Raw genomic sequence first — 24631 nt, 5'->3', positions numbered from 1 at the left:
CTTATTTGAAGACACATGTTTTGGTAAGTTAGTATTGAGTATTTGTACTTTGGGTCTGTTTTATAAATTTTAGTGGAAACCAGTATTTTTGCTGACTTTCTCACAGTGTTGGATGCTGTGACATGCCTACTCTTCTATTTTGACTTTGGACTGTATGAGTTTTCTCAGAGTAAATGAAGTTTTTAGAGTAAAATATATTAAATTTGTGTATTAGAAATTATTGCAATTAAACCTCACAATATATTCGACTAACAACAAAAATCATCAGCTTCCTATATATTTTATTTTCAGTCCTAGTTGAAAGTGGAATAATTACTAATAAATGACAGTGCAAACTTCACATGCAGCCTTGAAAACTAGGGAAGTAAATCTTGCTCCAACACACAACAAAAAACATTCAGAAAAATTGGGAATTTGAACCTGGAAATCTGAGGGAAATCATTTGAAGAGAGAAAGTCGCCAACCTGATGGAGGAGTTTGAGCAACGAGCTATTGAGTACACAGTTTTAAAATATTGTAGCTTTATGTGGTCTAACTGCAGTGGAAATTAGCATGTCATTCTCAAACTCCTGTGCTCCACCCACCCAAATATTCACTTTGTGACAGAGGCAAATAAGGGTGACTGCCTCCCTTTCCTTGATGCAGTAATCAGAAAGAATATTGATGAGTCACCATGGTATGTGGTTTATAGGAAGCCTCAATTTAGACCGCTGTGCTGATAAATGCACTACTGACCCGCTGTAAGTATTGTAAATGAGGAGAGTTTGAAAGCATCATGGAGATCGGTCATGAGTAAAGCAGGTGGTAGACTTCAGTTTATTGTTAGAATACTGGGGAAGTGCAATCAGTCTACAGAAGAGATTACTTACAAATCACTTGCGCGACCAGTTCTAGAATATGGCTCAAGTGTGTCGGACCTGTGCAGGGAGGACTAACAAGGGATATTGAACATATACAGAGAAGGGCAGCACGAATGGTCACAGGTTTGTTTAATCCGCAGAGGCAGTGAAGGAACTGGAGTGATAGACTCTTTAAGACAGCACTGTTCATAAAGATGCATAAGTGTTGGAAATGACTTTACATGATACTGAAATTCTGTTTTGCAAATATGGTACAAAACAGTAGCACACTTTAGCAAGCATTGTACCACTGGTATGGCGTGAATGACATAGATGGAATATAAAAAACATTTTGGGAACAACTGGGTTTTCATATAACTTAACACCTGTATGTTAAGTCAGAAAAGTTAATTTTCAATTGTACTTTGGCATAACTTTAACTATTTATAAATAACATTTAGAGTACTTGCGAAACAAGGCTAACTGAAAAAGTATGAAATTTATAACACAAAGTTTTTTAATGTAGTTAAAGAAAGCAATTTTTTTACTTCTATAAATTAGGATACTTGCAAATACTGTAGCACTTGGAAAAGGATCCTGCTTTCATAAATGACTTAGGATAAAATATGGGTGCTCAACACAAAGTTTAAAGAACACAAACTTATTATTGAATTAGAAACCATATAACTGGCCCATGTAATTATACAGTATGACTATGCAACTGATTATTTGAGACATAGGTAGTGGCTGAGGCAGCTCAAAAAGCCAGCTAATTTTTGTAGTACATAGCTTTGTACCAATGTCTGACGTGAATAATGAGCCCAAATTCTTCCACGTTGGAGGCTATATTAAATAATTTTGCTTCACTCGGCATACAAGATGTTGTGAAAACTTTGCATGCTAGCGACCAACTATCTCTTGCCACAAAGGAGCTTTGCAGTTCAACTGCCAAATCCACCTTTTTTTATTCCCACCATGCGAGTTTTGTAACGGAGGGACTTCCCTCCATGTTTTGTATGATTATAATCCTAGTTACCATATGCACGAACAGGTGGTACATCTATAGCTTTAACGTTTCAGTGCTTTTGCAGAACGTTGCTTTTAAAGTGACATACATATAGTAATTCTATTGACTTAAATTATTCGGAAAACATTTACATAGATGTTAGATCAAAGAACATGGTTATACAGATATCTCATTAAGTAAAAGCAGACAAAAAAGTTATTGAGATACGTATAGGTGATATCAATTTTAGTGTTACAATCTTTGTCAGCAGTTCTAGGCAGTGGGCTAATAACCCAAAACATTGATCATTAAAATATATGATTAATGAAATGAGTGGCAAAAAAAGGATATTTTTTCCCTCTTAGCTTTTAACATTTGCACACTATACATGGCGGATGTAATATTTTTGAAGAAGTAAATTATTTATATTGCTCATTCCTATTGTTACAGGCAGAGGAGGGCAGACGTTACCACATGGAGAAGCTACGGCGTTATCAGTTGAATAGGCTGAAGTACTTCTATGCCATTGCCGAGTGCGACAGTGTAGCTACTGCTGAACACGTTTACAATGAGTGTGATGGCCTGGAGTACGAGAGCTCTGCTACAAAGCTCGATCTCCGGTTTGTACCTGATGACATGACATTTGACCAGGTATCTGTGTTCTCTTATACCATTTGTAATAGTCTCTACTTTTAGGACATATCTCTCTCTCTCTCTCTCTCTCTCTCTTTCTCTCTCTCTCTCTCTCTCTCTCTCTCTCTCTTTCTCTCTCTCTCTCTCTCTCTCTCTCTCTCTCTCACTCACTCATTCATATGTACAAATATTAGAGACCACAACAAATAATTATAAGCCATTTTTGAAAGACTTATTGCAGCTCAAAAGCATTTCATTCTCTCGCCAGCGACATACTTTCTCTCCTGTGTTTAGCCACCGTTCTATTTCAGCTTACCATGGAAGTCTTTAAAGTTGTTATACTCCCTTGAACCATTTACTGGAGACCTTAGGTCTGTCGTCCAGTACTTTAAAAATCTACCTCATTGGTAGTGTCACATCCATCCTGAACCTATCTTCTAAGACAGGGCTTCACAACATACGTGCTCGCAGAGCAAGCTTTGAGCAGCAAGGCGCGAGCACGGAGCAGCGCGAGCACGCTACCCCCACTACCAGACCAGAGCGGAGAGTGGGGAGAGTCACGTGGGGCACACAACAGCTGCCGCCAGTTGATGCAAATCCGCGGCCACCTGCAGGGATATCACTCACGAATTATTACTGCGACAAATGAAACAAATAAAGGAGAATGTACACGTGCCACATAATTTTATTAGCTTAGTGTATGCCTCTACCATCTGTAGACACTGAAACTAAAGAATTCCACGACAATCCTATATTTTCAACACTTTCTTCAACCTCCGGTTGTAGTGTTCTTCATGGCTACTACATCGAGGAGCTCCTCCCTCACCTGAAGATCTCTATTAACACCTCTAATAAATATGGCAAGCTGCGCTGTTCCAGTGATATCAACACCTTCGTCCAGAGCTAGAGAATACGCCATAAAATCTTTACAGATATTTGCAAGCTGGCTCTGGACGTCGTCTGCCATGTCCTGTATGCGACGCATAATGGTCATGGTAGATAATGGCACAATCTGAAACTGTTCAACTTGAGATGGACACAAATATTCCGCTGCAACTACCAAACATTCTTTTATTAAATCGCCATCAGTTAAGGGGCGCAGGGATTTTGCTAAAAGCAAAGCAATTTTGTAACCCACTCTGAGAGCTGCCTCAGTTGATTTTTCTTCGTCGTCCAGATCTTCTTCGGATAGCTTCCTTTTAAGTTTAATAACTTCCTGTGCACGATCTGGTCCATCACATTTTCCACATCCGTAGTCTTTCGCGTGGTACGACATATAATGTCGCTGCAAATTAAATTTCGTAAAAGAATTCAGCGTTTTGTGACATACTAAACATTTTGCAACACCATCTTTTTCTGTAAACAGGTACAATTCCTCCCAGTGGGGGTTGAGCTGCGAAAGCATGGTTGGGGTTACACAACGGCGACTTCACATGATTCTTAACCAGCGAAGTGACTGTTAAGAGCTGATCGTAGTACTTTAAACGTTACACAGTCGGCGCGAATTCAATAGGCACGCTGCGGCCCTGTTCAAACGTGCGCGTGCATTTCCCCTCCCTCCCCTCCATCCCTACTCCGCGACCTTGCACCTGCTCGCGAGCACGTGCCTCAGCAGACGCGAGTACTCGCGCTCAAAACTGGCCAGTTGTTAAGCCCTGTTCTAAGATAATTTGCAGCATCAGTATTGCCTCGCGTGTTCCTATATTTCTTCGGAACCCAAAATGATATCCCTTGAGGTAGGCTTTTACCAGTCTTTCCATTCTTCTGTAAATAATTCTTGTCAGTGTTTTGGAAAATTTGAGTAGACCAATATAATGCAGATGTTTCATGGTGCTTATATTAACAGCAGAGTCCAGCAAATGATATGCTAAATGCAAAGACACATATTGTTTTTAGGACACTGTAGTTCCATCTCCATTACCACATATAGCTAGTACTAAAGGGCAGAAACTGTTTGAAGCTATGTGTTAGACGTGATAATGAAAAATTTAGAAGGTTAACAGATTTTTCAGTGCATAATTCATTTATTGTTTATTTAGACTTTGAAAAGATAAAGACAACTTGCAAAGGTACGTTTGAAGCTGTGTCTTATAATGGAAATGCAGAACGCACGAGGGAATAGATCATGGTGTTAGACCTTGTGTTCAAGGTTACCTTACATTGAAAAATTTAAACATGATAAATGTCTGCATGAAAATTTCATTAATTTTCAGCAAATAATTTCTGTAGTAGGCAATTTATATATAAATCTGTGGCACATTTCTGTATCTGTTGGCACGTAGACTAGCAATAGTAGGGTAGGTGCGAGAATGGAAACTGCTGTAGTGAAGCCACGCAACAAAACACTGACCTCTTTCCTTGCTGAATTGTGGAAAATGTTAGGAAGGTTGATACATATGTCAAGTATTTGGTGTATTCATGTTGCAAGAAATACCCCTGTTTAGTTTGTTTGCAATGTCCTGAACGAGAACTCTCTAGTTTCGAATTGGCTGAAGCCTGTGGAAGTAAGATGACTTCAGGCAATGTGTGTTTTGTGTCTAGCTGCTGCCAATGTTGGTGATCTAATGACACAGTAACTGTGTGTATTGTAGCTGTTAGGAAGTGATAGTTATGCTGTGCTGTGCCAAACCAGTAAGCACAGTAGTAACAGGATCACCACTCTTTCTGCGGTTGTCCACGTGTTGGGTTTTGGTAGGCAGAGATTGCTTGTTGCCTTTGCATATTTGATCTGGCTACACAATACAGTCACATTAATGTGACCACCACCAATGTTTAATGTCAACATTCAGTAACGACTCGCAGACAGCAGGCAACACCCCTAGCAGTGGAGGGTATATAAAGCGTGTCGGGACAATCGTTGCGATGTGGAAATGGAGCGATTTATTTGATGTCCAAAAGGGTACGATCATTTGCTATCAGGCCAAGGGCAGAAGCATTTCCAAAGTGGCTAAAGCCATCAGCACACGGACCGTGCATCCGAAACGTTGGGCGTTGAGCGTGCCAAGTTTCTGACGTCATAGCGTGGAATAGCACGTTCGGGAGTCTTCCGAACGTGCAGAGCAATAGCTGGCATGTCAGATATTCTGAGCATGCATCTGAGCGTTGACCAATGAGATGGCATAGCGCCACCTACGTCACACGCACGCCGTTTCCCTTCAGAACGGAGTTGTGAGGCACCATATTGGCATTCATTGCAAGCCTATATGTATATATGCCGTTTCTGAGCACCTGCAAATTGAGACTCACTGAAAAACCTGTTGTTAACAGTTTGATTCATTCCAATATGAGAAACATCATATTCGTAGCAAAAGAATTATTGTAACTTACGTATTATGAGAGTAGGCTATTTGAAGACAGCAGCACACTGAATATACACCCAAAACACATTGTTCTTGGTACAATTTGTTATAATTAAATTTCAATTAGTAACATATCTACGATTAAGGTTTTCAGAAAGGGCTAACATAATATGATTAGGAGTGGAAGACATGTTGTTGGTAATGAGTAGCGTCAGTATTCTGCATGTAGTTGTTGGTTGGGGCGGTGGTTCGTGTCTTGTCAAAACCTAATTTTTTTATTTTTCCCTAACATTCGCGCTTTTATTAGATTCTGATATGTTATCATTAGTTTAATATAAGTATATATTATAATATTTGATGTTATGTAAATATAAGTTCACATTTTTTTTTGAGGGGTGACTTTGTTCAATTGGCTTAATCTACAGGACAGCTTGCGCTACTTGTATAAAAAAAAAATTTGCTCCTTTTTCTTTTTCGATTCGTAATTCACATGTTGCAAAGATTCTGCTACTGGGTAGGAACAGTGATCTAGTAAGACTGACGTTCGGCTTTTACTAAAATGTGGGAGTGATGAAATAATGTTTATCTTATGCGGACAAGTATTGCAAATTTGTACCGCACTGTTTGTAATGCAACTTTTATAAGCCTGTGTCCTTATTGATTGGACATGGTACTTTCCTTTTCGTGGATGATGGAGGAAATGTGCGTTTAGTAGGGCTAACGTGGGAATTTTACGGTCACCCGTTGAGTAAACAGTGTGCTTTACAAACTAGAAACATCCCTCAACTGCCTCTGGAGTGCGTTGTGATCGCTTATACCACGTTGGGTCCCTTGTACCATATGCACAAGTCGTATCGTTCCTGAGTGTTCAGCAGCACGTTGAGCTTGGCATGCTCAACGTTAACATTCGACAGCGCGGTCCGTGTGCCAATGGCTTAAGTTTGAAAAATGTTCACGTGCCACCGTGATTAAAATATACCGTTCACGGCAAAATGGCACTATCCAAAACTGGCACCGAGGTAACTGTGGTACACATCAGGCCCTAGATGTCAGGGGTGATGTGTACGGGTGAATAGAAATGCAAATGTTGAGCAAGTGACCAGCCAGATGAATCAAGGGTCTAGCAACAGTGTTTCCTCAACTACCATTCACCGAACATTGTCGCGTCCGCAGAAGCCACCCGGTTCGTACGCCCGTGCTGACTGCTGTTCATTGGCAATAGAGGCTGGAATTTACACGCTGGTATGAACAGGACATCCACTGATTGGCAGCGTGTGACCTTTTCAGATGAATCTCGTTTTATGCTCCGTCAGACAGATGGCTGCTGGCACAAATAGTGCGAAATGTGTGAAAGCAAACACCCTGCAACCGTCATTGGAAGTGTCCAAGCTGGAGGAGAGAGTGCTACGATCTAGGGAATATTTTTGTGGCATTCCCTGGGTGACTTAGTCATTCTGGCAGTGGATGAACACAAGTAAGCATCATCCTTGGAGACCGTGACCTCTCCTACTAGCAGTTTGTGTTTCGCCAACATGATGACATGTACCAGCAGAACAGTGCAACGTGTCACATAGCTTGCGGTGTACGTATGTGGTTGGAAAAGCACCGGGATGAGCTTACCGTACTTCCCTGGCCACCAAACTCCCCAAATTTATATCCAGCAGGGAATCTGTGGAGCAACCTCGATTGGGCTGTTGTTCTGTGGGTCATTAGCAGCCATGGCACTGGAATCGGCACAGCTCCATATCCCTGCTGGTACCTTCCATGACCTCACAGACTCTTTTTTCCTGCACTTCTTGTTGTGGTCTGCATTGCAAAAGGTGGTTATTCAAGCTTTTGACAGCTGGCCCCGTTAATGTGATGGACAATGTATAAAATCATAATCTTTATTAGTGGACTTTGCAGTTGAAAATTGTACTGTAATATTTGAATTTAGAAGCTATGTTTTCTTGTAATTAATGTTTGTACAGAGACTAATCCTATGGTGGTTTCTCAGGAGCCACGAGACAGCTGTGACAGCTTACCGGAACCTGGGAAGTATGCACCCAAGCTGTTTACTAACACAGCTTTGCAACAAGCCAAAGTTGAGCTCACATGGGATGAAACGGACCCTCAACGAGTCGATATCACACGGAAACTACAGACGGTAAAAAATATAGATGAAATCGACGATGCCGACCTGCGTGCGTACCTTGCATCATCAGGATCAGATGAGGAGGAACGAGATGACCAACATAACGCGGAAGAGGACGAATTGTGTGAGTAGTGCAGTTTTTATGTCTTCTGTATGGACGAAGTTAAATGAGGTGTAATATATTAATCAGTGATGAGGTCATTAATTAATTAATAATTACGAGGGCCGTTCAGAAAGAAACCTCCGGTTGATTTAAAAAAATACACCAAGTTAAATAAAAATATTTTAATATATACATCTTACAACTACATCTTTGCACTATTTTTCTACATAGTCTCCATAGCGATTGAGGCACTTATCGTATCTCTTCACAAGCTTTGAAATTCCTTCTGCATAAAAATCACCTGCTTGTGCCTGGAGCCAGCCTGTGACCGCATCTTTGAGCTCTTCGTCGTCATCAAACCGCTGTGACCCGAGCCATTTCTTCAAATGCATGAAGAGGTGATAATCACTTGGCGCCAGGTCTGGGCTGTAAGGTGGATGGTTGATAACGTCCCACTTGAAGGACTCAAGAAGGGCCGTTGTTCTGCGAGCAGAGTGAGGACGGGCGTTATCGTGCAAAAAAACGATACCAGAAGTCAGCATACCACGGCGTTTGTTCTGTATAGCCCGTCGTAACTTTTTTATTGTTTCACAGTACACGTCTTGATTAATGGTCGTACCACGTTCCATGAATTCAACCAACAACACCCCTTTGGCATCCCAAAACACCGTTGCCATCAGTTTTCTGGCAGAAAAATCTTGCGAGGCTTTTCTTGGTTTGGTAGGCGAATTTGAATGTGCCCACATCTTTGATTGTTCTTTTGTCTCAGGGTTCACGTACTTAATCCAGGTTTCGTCACCGGTCACAATTCTGTTTAACAATGGTTCTCCTTCGTCCTCATAACTTGACAGAAAGTCTAATGCAGAGGCCATTCTTTGAGTTTTGTGGTGGTCGGTAAGAATTTTGGGCACCCATCGTGCACAGAACTTACGGTAACCCAATCTTGCTGTCACTATCTCGTACAAGAGAGTCTTAGAAATCTGTGGAAAACCAGTAGACAACTCCGACATTGAGAAACGTCGATTTTCACGACCTTTTGCATCAACTGTCTGAACAAGTTCGTCAGTCACCAATGATGGTCTACCACTCCTCTCTTCATCATGAACGTTTTCTCGTCCACTTTTAAATAAACGTACCCATTCACGGACAACTCCTTCACTCATAACTCTTGGTCCGTACACGGCACAAAGCTCACGATGAATAGCTGCTGCAGAATATCCTTTGGCTGTAAAAAACCTTATGACAGCACGCACTTCACATTTGGCGGGGTTTTCTATTGCAGCACACATTTCAAACTGCCACAAAAACTAAACTAGCGCAGGTACGACGTTCACTCGACCACGGCTTGATGCCGACTGACCTGTTGAGTGCGTGAATGCACAGATGGCATCGCTACTCCCCCCACAACCCGCACTGTGACCAATCGGAGGTTACTTTCTGAACCGCCCTCGTATTTAATTAATATACATTCTCAAAAGACAAGGAACACACAGAAACCTAAAGTGTGGGTACACTGTATTAACGATAATCTATCACTTTACTGCTTAATGCTATTCACACTTCTGGTGTTTACATTTAATCAAGTAAATTATAATGAAAGTTGGTAGTTAGGAAAAGGCCACTGCCTCTTCAGTTATAGTATATAGCTGCTATTAGTAGCTTAATTATATACTTTTTACATAGTTATTTTTCAAAGAAAATATTTTCATGTCTCTAAATAATGAATCCTATTTATCGAACATTATTATTTATCGTGTATACTATCTAATCAAAAGTATGTGGACACCCCCAAAAACATACGTTTTTCATATTAGGTGCATTGTGCTGCCAGGTACTCCATATCAGCAATTTCAGTAGTCATTAGACATCATGAGAGAGCAGAATGAGGCACTCCGCAGAACTCATGGACTTTGAATGTGGTCAGGTGATTGGGTGTTACTTGTGTCACACATCTGTACATGAGAGTTCCTCACTCCTAAACATCCCTAGGTCCACTGTTTCCAATGTGATAGTGAAGTGGAAATGTGAAGGTAAATATACAGCACAAAAGTGTATAGGACGACCTCGTCTCTTGACTGAAAGAGACCGCCAACAGTTGAAGAGGGTTGTAATGTGTAATAGGCAGACATTTATCCAGACCATCACACATGAATTCCAAACTGCATCAGGATCCAGGCAACACCATAATGAATTTCAGCATTACTGATGGAGGGTGCCACAAACTTGTAAGTCATTTTTAGCCAGGTGTCCAGATACTTTCGATCACATGGTGTGGCTTTATATCAAACACTGCTACTTGACATGCGGCTAACTGAAATTTTCAATCCCCGAATCTGAATATTCAGATCATTTGTACAAAGAGCAGCTAATGAAGTATATTTTTAATTTTCATTTAAATTAGTAGAGATTATCGATGTTGTGCTTTACATTAAACAGGAGGCTGTCGAATACTTTTGCTGCAGCATCACCTGATTTATTTCCTCTACAGTTGACTCTGTGTAGGACGTAACCCTCTTACGCATGGATCCATATGTTTGTGGTGCCTATGGTGTACAGAATTCAGTACTTTATTTTTTTAGCAGAGTGGATTTCTTTTAACGATACTCACCTGTTAGATCTCCATGTGGTTACTCAAGACCCAGGTGTTGTGCACTCAACACCATATATTGCATTGGTGTGTAAGTTCATAGTGTTTTTCCATAAGTTTAATAAACACAATAGATACACATAACAGAGACTTTAGTCACAAATAATATGGTCTCCTTCATTATTTACTAAAGCCTGCCAATGCTGGGGTAACTTTTAAATTCAGTGAGTAGAAATCACGTGGTTTTGAGGTGAATAATTTGTCAAGCTATGTTTGGAATGCATTTTCATCTGATAAGGAAGTTCCTTAAAGATTGTTCAACAGAGAGATGCACCCGATACATAACATTATCGTTTGTGGATGCTCGCAGGTCTTTGTATGAAGAGTTGCTGCTTTGTTTGGGTTCAACCATTCCTTTCTTTTCTTTATGCTAGCATAGACACCATTTCTTGTCACCAGTAATGACACGGGATAGGAATGGTTGGTGTTGTTCATGAACCAATCCATGATGAGCAAGCGGGATGCACATCAGGCCACCTGCTGATTTTTGTGACTGTGGCTTACAGCATGTTATACATATACTCCTGATATTTGAATCTCCACTATTGCATGCAAATGGTGCATGTTAGTGGAATGAGATCTCAGTTCATCACATTTGCCAGTTCTCAGGTACACTGATGTGGATCATTATGAATTAATGTGCTTAAATGGTGTTCATGAAACCTCTAAAACCTTCCTGAATGTGGAGAGTCACTAGTGTCAAAACGATCCTCCTCAAAGTGAGAAAGTCATTTTCTTGCCATGTGTCCAGTGGCATTGTGCCCATATATAGCGGAAATGCCTCTGGCTGCTGTCATCCCTTTATTGAAGTCAAACAGAATAATATGTGAGAAATGTTCTGATTTCTCCACACGGCACTCCCATTTTTTAGCGTCCACAGACCACTCACCATCTCCAAGTGAGAAAATGACAACGTGTCAACTGAAACAGCTGTGGTGAAAGACAAATAAAAATATTACAGTTGGTAAGTAAACCCATAGCAACTGGAACACCAAAATGCAAAACAAAAATGCTACGAACGCATGCACTAAAGTAACATGATCATTGTCATTGTCATCCATTACCCATGTTTTGCTTTAGTTGATGTTCATCTTATTTCACATTGCTTTCAAAGAATTGTTGTGTCCTTTTTAAAATGTTGAAGATGATTGATTGATTGACAGTTTATGAACTCTGGTCTTATTTTGCTTCTTAAATGCAACATACATGGAAGTAGCCTACAGTTGTCGCCAATCATGTGAGGCCTACGGAGATTGTGTAACCAGTGATTAAGTGGTCAGCAGATGTGTTATAAAACTTAATAAAAGGTGGGATGTAGTCCGTGTTGACTAACTGAGTGGTTGGTTGTTGTCCTCGGGTGGGGGCATGTCGAATGATACTGAAGTGAAAATTGGCGACAACAGGTGTGTGATGATTTTGTTAATTTCAGTGGCATTTCCACAGTATTACATTAAAATGTGAAAAATTTCTTGAGCTATACTAATTGATATTATGGTTGTGTAAATAAGAGTCCATCTGAAGCTGATTTTTATCATTAGCTACACATACTGTCACGGAATAAATCTGCTGGAATGAGAGAATAAGAGTTACAGAATATTTGAGGAGACCTCCACAAAATGTATGATAATCTACATAACATAATATTCTTACTGCTCTGTTTTGCTAAATAAATAGTGTATTTTTCTTAGATACCATATCCCACAAAACAGCTGTGCAAGTGAAAGGGGAGTGTAAGTATATGTAAAATTAGCACAAATCCTGTGCTCACATATACTTGCAACTTCTGTCAAGGTTGAGATTTTCACTCTGCAGCAGAGTGTGCGCTGATATGAAACTTCCTGGCAGATTAAAACTGTGTGTCGGACTGAGACTCGAACTCGGGACCTTTGCCTTTCGCAGGCAAGCGCTCTACCAACTGAGCTACCCAAGCACGACTCACGCCCCGTCTTCACAGCCAGTACCTCATCTCCTACCTTCCAAACTTTACAGAAGCTCTCCTGCGAACCTTTCAGAACTACAGAACTGCAAGGTTCGCAGGAGAGCTTCTGTAAAGTTTGGAAGGTAGGAGGCGAGGTACTGGCAGAAGTAAAGCTGTGAGGACGGGGCGTGAGTCATACTTGGGTAGCTCAGTTGGTAGAGCGCTTGCTTGCGAAAGGCAAAGGTCCCGCGTTCGAGTCTCGGTCCGGCACACAGTTTTAATCTGCCAGGAAGTTTCTGTCAAGGTTATAATACACTGTCGTCCAATAAATTGCAACACCATGAAGGCAGCATACAAGAAATATCAAACTGATGTGCTAGCGTATGCAAACAGTTAATATTTTAATGCAGCCTCACAAAGTGGGTAAGAGTAGTGCCGTCCTCATTTTGAATGTGAAAGAGATCTCACAGTAAGTTACTCATTCAGAAATGGCATTTGATCATTAGTTGTTTTTGAGATTGTGTTATGACTTGTGTAAGAAGGAGAAACATCTGACAGCATTTTTTGTGTAAGAAGGAGAAACATCTGACAGCATGTGCCGGGGCCTGACAGTGAGAGGATTGTGGTCTTTCGAGACTACAGTTCATCGTTCAGCGATACAGGTGCTCATATCGGTCAGCTTATGACGGCACTTTCAAATATGTAGTGGCCGAGTTCGGGAGGGCTGTACTCATTGTTGTGCGGAATTTCAGCGGTCCCACATGACTGGTGGCCGAGAGGAAGGACATAATATATACTTATCCGTGTAGAATCTTACAGCAACATCGTGTACATTGTTTCAGGAAATGGGCTAATTTGGAGCAAGACAAGTATCGACACAGTCTGTGTGATGGCATCAGGAGCACCATGGTGGTGATTCTTGCACCTTCCTGTGCTGCAGCAGTGGGGAGAGTTGGGCTGACGGTTGTGCGGAGGGATGACAACAGTTGATGCAGTAGTGGCACTGCATTGTCTTTTCAGAGTCCTGGTTCCATGTACGGTATGACTATGGACATATCTGTCTGTGGAGGCTCTGAAGAGAACAAATGTTGGCACACTGAACTTGTCATCATACGGACCTAGTATCTGACCGATTGGTTAGACAACACACGTACCTATAGTTCTCACTGCTGGTAATATGGGCAGCAGCTATTACATTTCTGATGTATTTAAGGTCTGGATGAGCCAAGTATAGAGATGGTGAGAGCAGCAGGAGAGGTGGGGATACAATGGCTATATAAAGTAATGAAAATTGTGTGGAGACAGAAGATGATCCCAGAATACTGGAAGAAGGGAATAATTGTCCCGATCTTTAAGAAGGGAAATAGAAAAGAGTGCAAGAACTATTGGGGGATAACATTGACGAGTCATTGTGCTAAGATTTTTGAGAATATTTTGGGAGCTCAAATTTTGGCAAAATTAGAAGGAAGAATGAGAGAAGAGCAATATGGCTTCAGAACAGGAAGGTTCATGGTGGATCTAATTTTTGTTGTAAGACATCTGCAGGAACAGCACTATGAATATGGAACAGATCTACTAATCACCTTCCTGGACATTAAAAAAGCGTATGATAGTGTACGTAGAAGCAAAGTGTGGAAGAGAGGAGTAGCAAAACATATTATTTGGAGGATAAGGGAAATGTACCATGGAAGTGTGAGCTGTGTGGAAGTGGGAGGAGAGAGATCAGCTTGGCTTGAACAGAAGAATGGCTTGAGGCAGGGAAGTACACTTTCACCATTACTCTTCATTGTAGTGGTGGATGGTATAATGAGTACAAGTAATTGGTGAAAGGAAGATGAAAGCTATGGAGCTGACCGAAGTGGCCGAGCGGTTCTAGGCACTACAGTCTGGAACCGCACGACCGCTACGGTTGCAGGTTCGAATCCTGCCTCGGGCATGGATGTTGTGATGTTCTTAGGTTAGTTAGGTTTAAGTAGTTCTAAGTTCTAGGGGACTGATGACCTCAGAACTTAAGTCCCATAGTGCTCAGAGCCATTTGAAAGCTGTGGTGTTTGCAAATGATCTGATGATTTGGGGGAATAAGGAGGTGGAAGTACAAGAACAGTTGGACATGTGGGATGAAATTTAGTATAAGTAAGAGTAAGATGATTATCACAACAACAAAGAAGGAGAGAGGAACAACTGGAATAACAATTGGTGGGGAATGATTGAGGAGAGTGGAGAGTTTCAAGTACTTAGGAAGATGGAAAAAATGGCAAGGAAAGGCAGAAGCATTTCGGAAGAGTGTCAGAAGCCTGAGATGGAGCAAGGATGTACCCCAAATCAGTAAAAAGGTTATACACCAGTCATACTGTGTCCCGATCCTGACATGTGGATCCGAAACCTGGGTTGTGAAAGGAAGAGAGAAAAGCAAAGTACAATCTAGCGAGATGAAATTCTTGAGGAACAGTATTGGAGTGACAAAGATAGACAGGTTAAGAAATGAGAGGATCAGAGAGTTAATGAAGGTGGAAACATTACAGGAGGAGATAGAGAAATTGAGGCTGAGATGGTATGGACACGTTAAGAGAATGGAAGAGAAGAGGATACACAGGAGGATACATGAGATGAAAGTGGAAGGAAAGAGACCAAGAGGAAGATCGAGAGACAGATGGCCAAAAAGAGTAGAGGAATGCGTCCAGAAGAAAGGAGAAGACGGAGAGATGTTGGCGAGACAGAAGATGGTGGAGAGGCCATGTTCCACACAGACCTGGCCAGAGGCTGGAAACTGTCCAAGATGATAATGATGATGGTGACTGTGCCCTATCTATGAGTTCTCTGTGACATCTTGTGACGAAATAATGCAAGGTCGTGTGTTGCCCATTCTATCCTGACCTCCTTCAATACAGAGGATGTTAAACAGTTGCCCTGACCAGGATGTTCTCCAGATCTCTCAGACAGAGAAAACATCTGGTTGTGAGTTGCTGAGAGATTGTCATGCCACCACCGACTAGACACTGTGACTGGCATGGTATGACATATTCATCTCATCCCAGCTCAGTTTGACTGTATGCCCAGCTGCGTTAGGGCCCTTTTTGCTGCCAGAGATGGCAGCTCTGTGTGTTAAATTTTACACCGTGTGTATGCCCAAATATCCTAAAAATATCGTGCTCCTCCTACTATATTATAAACATGTGCTATCAAGATTTCATTTGTAGTATTTCCAGGTGTTGCAGTTTTAATGACAAGAAATGTGGTTTTCCTTAAGTATTCATCTTTGGAACCACTGTAGTTTCTCTCATTTTAAATAATTTATCTCTCTTTTTCGTAGCATCAGAAGAAGAACAGTCGAAGAACGGTGACATGTTGTCGCGGTACAAACTGCTAGTGGAGGAGGCCGAGCGTCAGGAACAGGCCAAGAAAAAGAGGGCAGAGGACGTCCAGATGGAAGTGACGTGGGGGCTGGGTCTGAAGGAGAAGACGGAGAAGCTGGTGAAAGAACGGCTCAAGTCGGGTGGCAGCCAGGCCACGCCTTTCGAGGAGATGCTCGCCAAGAAGCGCGAGAAGAGGAGGCAGCGCAGGGAGGAGAGAAAGAAATTGAAGCAGCAGAGCCATCAGGTCTGGCCTCAGCTTGCGTCTGTGTTTATATTCGTCATGTTTTTGTCAGTCATTCATTACAGCATTGAGCTAATTATGGTATAACAAGAACACGTAAATAGAAGTAGATCCATACGAGGGTCGTTCAGTAAATAAAGAGACAAATTGGTCTGGAGAAAAAAGTGTTTATTTTTACAAAACAATACTTTTTCTTCGTGTCAACATGATCCCCTTGAACATTTACGCACTTGTTCCGACAAGCTACGAGCCTTTTTATTCTGGCTGCAAAGAAATCTTTATCTCGATGTTTGAACCAGTTTCCCACAAACTTTTCACGTCTTCATTGTCCTGAAGCCTCATCCCACGTAATGCCTCCTTCAGTGCACCAGACAAATGGAAATCACTAGGTGCTAGATTAGGACTGTAAGGGGGATGGGGCAGTACTTCCCAGCCCATTTTGTTGTTGGTTTCACGGTTTAGTTGAGCAATATGAGGACATACGTTGTCTTGTTGGAGAGTCACACCTCTCCTCTGAGATCCACGATGTCTCTCTCTCGTGGCTGGCTTCACCTTGTCTAAAAGCAAATCCACGTAGTATTGGGTGTTCATTGTATGCTGCTTTTCAAGATAATCACAAAAACAGGACCTTCAACACTCCAAAATACTGTCAACATGACTTTTCCTGCTGATGCTTGGGTTTTGAATTTTTTATTGACAGTTGAGTTGGTGTGCTTCCACTGCATGCTTTGTCTTTTTGATTCTGGTTCATAATAGTGAACCCAAGTTTCATCACAAGTTAAAATTTTGTTGAGGAAGTGCTCACCATCTCTTTCATAATGTTCCTTTAGCTCTGTGCTCACTCTCAACCTTGTTTCGTTGTGTAGCCGCATCAACTCCGGTGGGACCCATCTTGGATATGTTTTGTGGTACTTCAGTTTGTTACAGATAATGTTATGAACTGTACCAGTACTAAGTTGAGCCTTATCAACTGTAATTTCCACTGTCATATGGCAGCCAGCACGAATAATTTCACCAATTTGACTTTCAAGTGAGGTAGTTGAAACTGCAACTGCTCAGCCAGAACGGTATTTGTCAGCCACTAAGTCGCAACAATTTCTGAACTGCTCTACCCACTTGTAAAAATTTGCACAATTCATAAACCTTCAAAATGAACTTTAGCCATTCTGCAGTACATATTCACTGATTGCCTTCAGCAAGTAAGAAACGAGTAACAGAACATTGTTCAAATAATGTGGACGTTTCAAGCAGACTCGCCATCTTGAAATGTATTTTTGAGCTTGTAAACCAAACAATGCTGATACATCAGCTGCTCAGGGCGCATCTCAGCGATGCCAACTTAAAGCCATAAAAGTAGCGAACTTGCCATACTAACAGTTTTTTTCCCCAGACCAATTTGTCTCTTTAATTATTGAATGACCCTCTTATTATCCTCAGAAAATATGCAGACCGGAGAAGAAATTGGGTGCCCCAGGGACATCATGCTAAAACTGTTTAACATTGCCTCCATCTTGATAATGGTCTCAGCTCAGATAGAAAGAGGGACTAGAAGTTCCTTCAGCTTTTCTGTGCACACGTGAAAACACATTATCAGCAACATTAACACCTAACTGAACTGTAGAATGAAAGACTTTTCTTGGAACACTTACATTTTTAAAATTATGAAAGATGAATGACATTTTGTTTGTGTGTGTGTGTGTGTGTGTGTGTGTGTGTGTGTGTGTTTTAGAATGAATGACAAAGCAATTCAAGGGGCATTGCAAGTGCTACCCACAACTCTTTCTCAGGTAAAAAAGCTAGCTATCCAACTATTCACAGTGAGGGTAGACACTTGTTACAAATCACACTGCCCCTGCATTAGTCCTTTCCATTGCAAACACTTGCTTGACCTGCACACTGCAGACCGATTTCAAATCAATGAAGTTAAAATGTGTGCACTATCCCTACTGTTCATAAATAACTTGATTGCTGCACTCCTTACTTCTGAACTGGCTGAAATTGGAAGACTGCAGTCTGTCAATGCTTTATGACTGGCTGCAGCCACTAGTGATAATAATAATAATAATAATAATACTGTATACAGTGCTATAGTTGCCTTTGTGTAGTTACTACTATTTCATGCTGTCAATTAATTCATTTATCTGTTTTGAAATGAGTAATGAACTACTGCAGGTTCTGGTTCATGCTGTTAATTAATTCATTTACCTGTTTCAAAATGAGTAATGAACTACTGGTACTATCTACAACTCGGAGAAGACACTTTCTTGAGATATTTAGCGTTTGTTACGTAATGTGAGGAACACATAATTTCTACTGCATAATGCTACTAAATGAGAAAAAGTAATTATTGATAACTTATATAATCAGTATTAGAGTCTTTGAAAATTACGACAATAGTAATAATCTTTTGGAAATAATTTAGTTTCACGACTGAATTTTGCCCCCTCTTAGGGGGTAATTACTGCCAGGTTGGGAACCACATCTCTAGAGCTACGAAATTGCAAAGATACTGAGTGTTACATTCAACCCATACTTCCAAATAGCCTCGGACAATTTTGATAGGATTGCAACTGGGTGATTTAGCTAACCAGTCGAGATGCCATAAGGTCACTGGATGTTCGTCATCCGGGAATGTATGCTGGCAGCTCTGTGAACACAGCTTTCGCCACCTGGGAAGATGGAAATGTTCACAACATATTTGTGGTGAAGATGTAGAGGCAAGATCAGCACTTGATCACTGCTAATATTGAATTAATCATCCTTGTTCATGTCCACACTAATCAAAATGAGTGGGCCCAAGTCGTGATACAAAAATTACTCCCAAGATAACACAGCACCCTCCTACAAATTATGGGGTAAAAGTTGATACACTCAGTGCTTTGCACTGTTTGAGAAGAGAGAAAAGTTGTGACTCTATCAGACCACGATACACACTTCCAGTCTGGCTCACTGAAGACATGCAGCTTAATGCGTCACTCGTAGAAATCACCTTTTTCAAGGTACATGACTCCAAATGTCTGTTGCACGCAGTTCTCATTGCAATGTTCATTCAGAAACTGCACAAGATGGATCTGCAATTGCTGTTGAGTTTGTAAGAGATTGTCATTGACAAGGCCTGATTCGTCTCTGTTTCCTGTCAGTTAGGCTCTTTTTATGGCCACTGTTCGTACTCCGTGTTTTACAGCTGTGAGTGGTACACCATGCCTTGCAGGATACGTTGGATGATCCACACTAATGCACTAACAAATCGGGCAACTTCATTTGCCCATCTGTGATAGCTCCAGTCTGCCACATCACCACACCTTAGAGCAATGATTCCGTACTGCCAACTGTCAATAAGCACCACTTCACAGCTGACACACCACTATTGTAGGGCCATGTAACCAACTGGTACCAGTTCTACACCGATCCAAAGATACCAGTGTGCTCTTTTGAGCAGGTGACTAGTACTGTAGTATGTATGTGAGCTTATCAGACATGAAAGATTTGATCAGGTACGTAGCCCGTACACCAGATGTGGTTTAAATTCAAAGAAATAGTATTGATGATGATGATGGCTGTTGAGGGATATATACCAAATAAATTCATAAATGATGGTACTGATTCCTCCATGGTACACAAAACAGGTCGTAACACTATTGTGGAAGCAAAAAAGAAAAGAAGGGAAATAGGAATAATCTGCTGAATTAAAGATCTATGTCACTAACGTCAATTTGCCATAGGATTTTGGAACGTGCGGTGAATTGCCTCAATGAAAGCAGTTTACTACAGATAGCTAACATGGATTCACAAAATATTTTTTTTATGAAACACAACAAGCTCTTTATTCAGCTGAAGTAATAAGTGCTATCAGTTGGCCTCACAAGTGAATTCCATATTTTTATATTTCCAGAGGGCTTAGCCACTTCTAATGGAAATACATTCATATGCAGTATCATCTCAGTTGCGTGACTGGATTTGCAATTTCCTGTCAAAATGGTCACAATTCATAGTAATTGATGGAAAATTGAGTAAAACAGAAATTATATCTGGTGTTCCTCAAGGGAGTGTTATAAGCCCTATGCTGTTCCTGATCTATAAAAATGATTTGAGCAGCCCTCTTAGATTGTTTGGAGATGATGCTGTATTTACTATTTCATAAAGTCATCAGATGATCAAAACCAATTCAAAAATGATTTTGATGAGGTATCAGTGCATGCAAAAAATGGAAAATGACTCTAAATAATTAAAAGTGTGAAGACATCCACCTGGGTACTAAAAAAAAAAAAAAAAATCTGCTAAATTTTGGTTACATGATTAATCATACAAATTCAACTAAATAGTTAGCGAGTACAATTATGTATAATTTAAATTGGAATGATTACATAGATAATTTTATGTGGAAGGCAAACAAAAAACTATGATTGATTGAGAGAACACTTAGAAAATGCAACAGGTCTACTAAAGAGACTGGCTACACTACACTTGTCCACCCTCTTCTGGAGTATCGCTGTGTGAGGAGGCATCCGCATCAGATAGGATTGACAGAGGACATTGAAAAAGTTCAAAGAAGGGCAGCTTATTTTGTATTATTGAGAAATAGGGGAATGAGTGTCACGGATATGATAAGTGAATTTGGGTGGCAATCATTAAAAGAAAGGACTTTTTTGTTGCAGCAGGAAGGAGTGCAAAAGTATTTTGTTGGTGCCCAAATACATTAGGAGAAATGATCACTGTAATAAAATAAATCAGAGCTCACATGGAAAGATTTAAGTGTTTGTTTCTCCTCACAATAGAGAAATAGCTTGAAGGTGATGAACCCTCTGCCAGGCACTTCGTCAGATGCAGACTAGCCATGTAGGTGTAGATTTACATCTTTGTGTCCATCCAAAAAGTTATGTATAAATGATTTTAATAGTGATTTTACAGTTTCAAATACCAATATCCAAAATTAATATTTTTCTCTCCTTGATCATCATCTTCTCACTATTTTACTTGAGGACACTGAATTTTAGCTTAGGTACTAATGTAGTGACATCCCGAAATGCCTATCCTGAATTATCGTCGCCTCACTGCATGATATTCCATTTTTGGTTTAAAATCTAATGCAGAAATTTTGGCAAATTAAAAGAAAATAGTCAGTGAAGTTATCAAAAGCTAAAAAGAAACCACACCTCTAAAATGGCTGAGAGTGTTTTATACTGTTGAGGCAAAGGTAAAGCTCTCACCAATCAGCAGATTGGTTTAAACAGCACAGTGCACAATCCTGTTGGAAGTGGTACACTCTTGACTTCTGATCTTTGGATTAACGGTCCCAGTTATAGGGGGGCTTTCACTTTAGCATTCGCTATATAATCTAAAACTGAATTCCTTGCCACTGCTGTCCAAGAACTGTCAGTGCAAGTAAAAAATATAAGTTCAGCCAAAAAGAATAGCACATAAAGTATAAAAAAGTAACAATATTTTTGAATCTTATTGTAGTATGTTCCACTGTGTTTTGCTGTTTGACTGCTAAAGGGAATTCAACCATTCATTTGCTATTTCAGCCTTGGACTTGTCATCTGCTCACTGCAATCACCTTTGAGACTTGTGATACATTTTTCTTAAAATTATAAAGAAATATGACGATATATTTACACATACTTAGCAAAAGATGATACACATTCTATCTTTTAAGCCTGCATGTCTTCTAAGCATTTCACTTGGTGTCTATGGAATTATGGCCCTCTCTTTTGTGAAAACAACCCATTTGTATCACCGGAAGTCTAGTGCAGATGGAGTAGTTTCTGTGCTTGAATAAGTAATATAGTAATGATATAAAGACAATGGGATGAATCGTAGTAATTGTGAATTAATGCTCTTTATGTTTTTTACATTTCAGGAGGAGAATGGAGAAGCTGTACCTTTCAGTGATGATGAAATTCCCTCAGATATAGACATGAGTGATCCGTATTTTAAGGAGGAACTGGAGGATACAGTGCCAAAGGAAAATAAGAAAAAGAAAAGGAAACGGCAAGATGGTGGTGATGATAATGACGACGATGATGAAGAAGAAAAACGAAGAAAGGTAATTATATCATATTCACACCTTGCATTACTTGTTAAATTTTTCGTTATTTAGTCCTTTCCCTGAGACATTGTCTGTATGGAGTCGAAGTAAGGAGGAAAAGTAGTGCTTTGAGAAAAATATTTTGAGTGAATGGGTTTCTGCCCTTGAATAATTGTCTTCTAGAACGTAGGGTGTTCCTTTGACTCTTGATTTTATTAGTTTACTGCACTGGACTGCGCAGTGGTTCGAGGAAACAAAAAAATTAGAATATACACTGCCAGAAAAAAATTACCCCTTTTGGAAGTTTCCAATTCACTCAAGATTTATTGTTGAAACGGTGCATATGGAGTATATCGAATAATTACATTTAAAGATCAGTAGCACAAGTGGTTCAGAGATGCCAGGTATCAGCCCATGCTGAAACACACATATTAGTGCATGGTGTAGCCTCCACAGGCTCTGACTTTGGCATCCAGTCAATTGTGCATATAGCATATACTGTCCTGGAATACATTATGCCACGACTGCTAGACCTGTTCATATAATTGTGTAAGAATTTTTGGTTGACGAGTCACACAAGCCATTTCTCGTCCCATTGTATCCTGCACATGCTCGATTGGAGACAAGTCCAGAGATTGTGTTGGCCAAGGAAGTTGTTTCATGTATTGCACAGCACATTGAGTTTCAGGGGTGGGTGTGCGGTAGCATTGTCCTGTGGGAACAACACATGACCTTCTCGTCGCAAGAATGGCAAAAGAACAGGTCTAACAACATTCTGCATGTACTGAGCATTGCTTAGCCTCCCCTCCAGAAACATAAAAGGTGAACGAGAGTTGTAGCTTTTTCAGTGTGTCTCGGACAAATCCACTCAATGAGACAGCACTTAACAGGTCTATGTCATATGCACAAATGACTATCACTTGCGTGCAGGCATCTGCTTTCTTTGTGGAAGACGGTGGTGTGCAATTGCATCTTCCAAGTTATCCTTTGACAGCACCAGTCACGACTGTGTATGTCAATACTGTAGCGTGAATGGAAGACAGGCTAGAGTTGTACCTACCTATAGTCCCACTGCTAATAACAAGTTCACAGCAGTTCTTGTTGACACGTCTGGGGTCACACGCCCTATTATCTGTGCAGTGACAGCTGCACGACCTGTCACTTGTGGGGTAACGGACAAGTTGTGGCACCCTGAAAATGTTCCGAGTTCGGAGTTGGCACGGCTGCATGGGCGCTCGCCAAGCCGGGACTCCTCGGCAACCGCGTGGTGCCGAGCATCGGCCGGAGCAAGAGGGGCAGCCCCAGCATGTGTTCCAGGCCAACCGTGTGGCTGGGAATTCCATGTTGACACAGTGTCGAGGACTGTGCTTTGTGTCGATGAAGGAGCTGTGTATGCTGGGAGTGCCGAAGGTGGTGGACTTTGTGAAACCGTAATAGCAGACATTTCACAGCTCATGTAGAAGCTAATAATAGCTAGGGGAATCGTGATACCTTAAAAGGAAACATGTACATTACCATTATTTGCATGACGATTCTGATGATGTAATCAGATTTTCAATATCTTTATTAGTTTAAAGTTTAGTATCTGACTATAAATCTTACAAGTAACACCCAGTAATGAATTTCCAAAATCTAAATTGTTCATCTGATTTTGTTGATCGATGTGTCTTTAGAAAGCTGTTAGTGTAAACCTAAATTGGTGTGAATTACAGGCATGTAACTTGAATAGTACACGAGTTATTGGAGGTCAAAGTGGACGATTACTATTGGTCACATCAGGCCACAAGTACTCCACAGTTACACAAAAAAATGGTAGCAGCATGCTTATAAATATATTTATTTGTCTATGTCTTTGTTTATATCCAATATATACTAGTCGTGAAGAAATTGGTCAAATATTTACTGTGGTTTAGAAAGCACAGAGACATTTGGCTACTGGCCTGCTTTTGTTTCTATTCCTTTGATATAAGTTTATTTGATTTGTTTATGGGTTTATAATGGATGTTAGAACGTGTTTACGGTCCAGCTGAAGGAATATTTATTTAAATTTAAGTTATACAAATGTAAATCCAGTATTTTGAATGTGTTTCAATATGTTTGAGAGTGTGTGTTGGCTCGGAGAAATGGCAGGAGCGCTCTAGCCAATCACAGCACTCGTTATTGGGGAGACTGTATGGAAGAGAGGGAGGAGCATCGGGTGGCCCTTGACACAGGAGGGTACTGAACAGGACGGCACGACGATCGGGTCGCACAGGACACGGGAGAGTGCCGGACGGGAAGCGGCGATGTAAGGTCGCAGGAAAGACTTGGGAGAGTGGAGCAGTTTGCACGTGGTCGCAGGAGATAGAAATATTTCGTAGTGTTGACTTGTGCACTTGTGAGATTTCCGTGCAGTGAAGTAGTAGTATGCGTTTAGAAGTGAATATCTTG

At 40.8% G+C, this 24631-nt stretch overlaps 1 protein-coding gene across 1 annotated transcript in view; it reads left to right on the top strand.

The window, feature by feature from the left end:
* Window positions 1–24631, top strand: part of LOC124717032 (ESF1 homolog) — an 88774-nt gene that overhangs the window by 41207 nt on the left and 22936 nt on the right. Inside the window, exons 5-8 of the mRNA XM_047243687.1 lie at window positions 2296–2496; window positions 7774–8035; window positions 15890–16176; window positions 22034–22219. Coding sequence (XP_047099643.1) covers window positions 2296–2496; window positions 7774–8035; window positions 15890–16176; window positions 22034–22219 — 936 coding nt within the window. The remainder of the gene's footprint in view (window positions 1–2295; window positions 2497–7773; window positions 8036–15889; window positions 16177–22033; window positions 22220–24631) is intronic.

Source organism: Schistocerca piceifrons, chromosome 9 (assembly GCF_021461385.2).
Source record: "Schistocerca piceifrons isolate TAMUIC-IGC-003096 chromosome 9, iqSchPice1.1, whole genome shotgun sequence".
Taxonomy (NCBI): domain Eukaryota; kingdom Metazoa; phylum Arthropoda; class Insecta; order Orthoptera; family Acrididae; genus Schistocerca; species Schistocerca piceifrons.
This window is presented reverse-complemented; position numbering and strand designations above follow the sequence as displayed.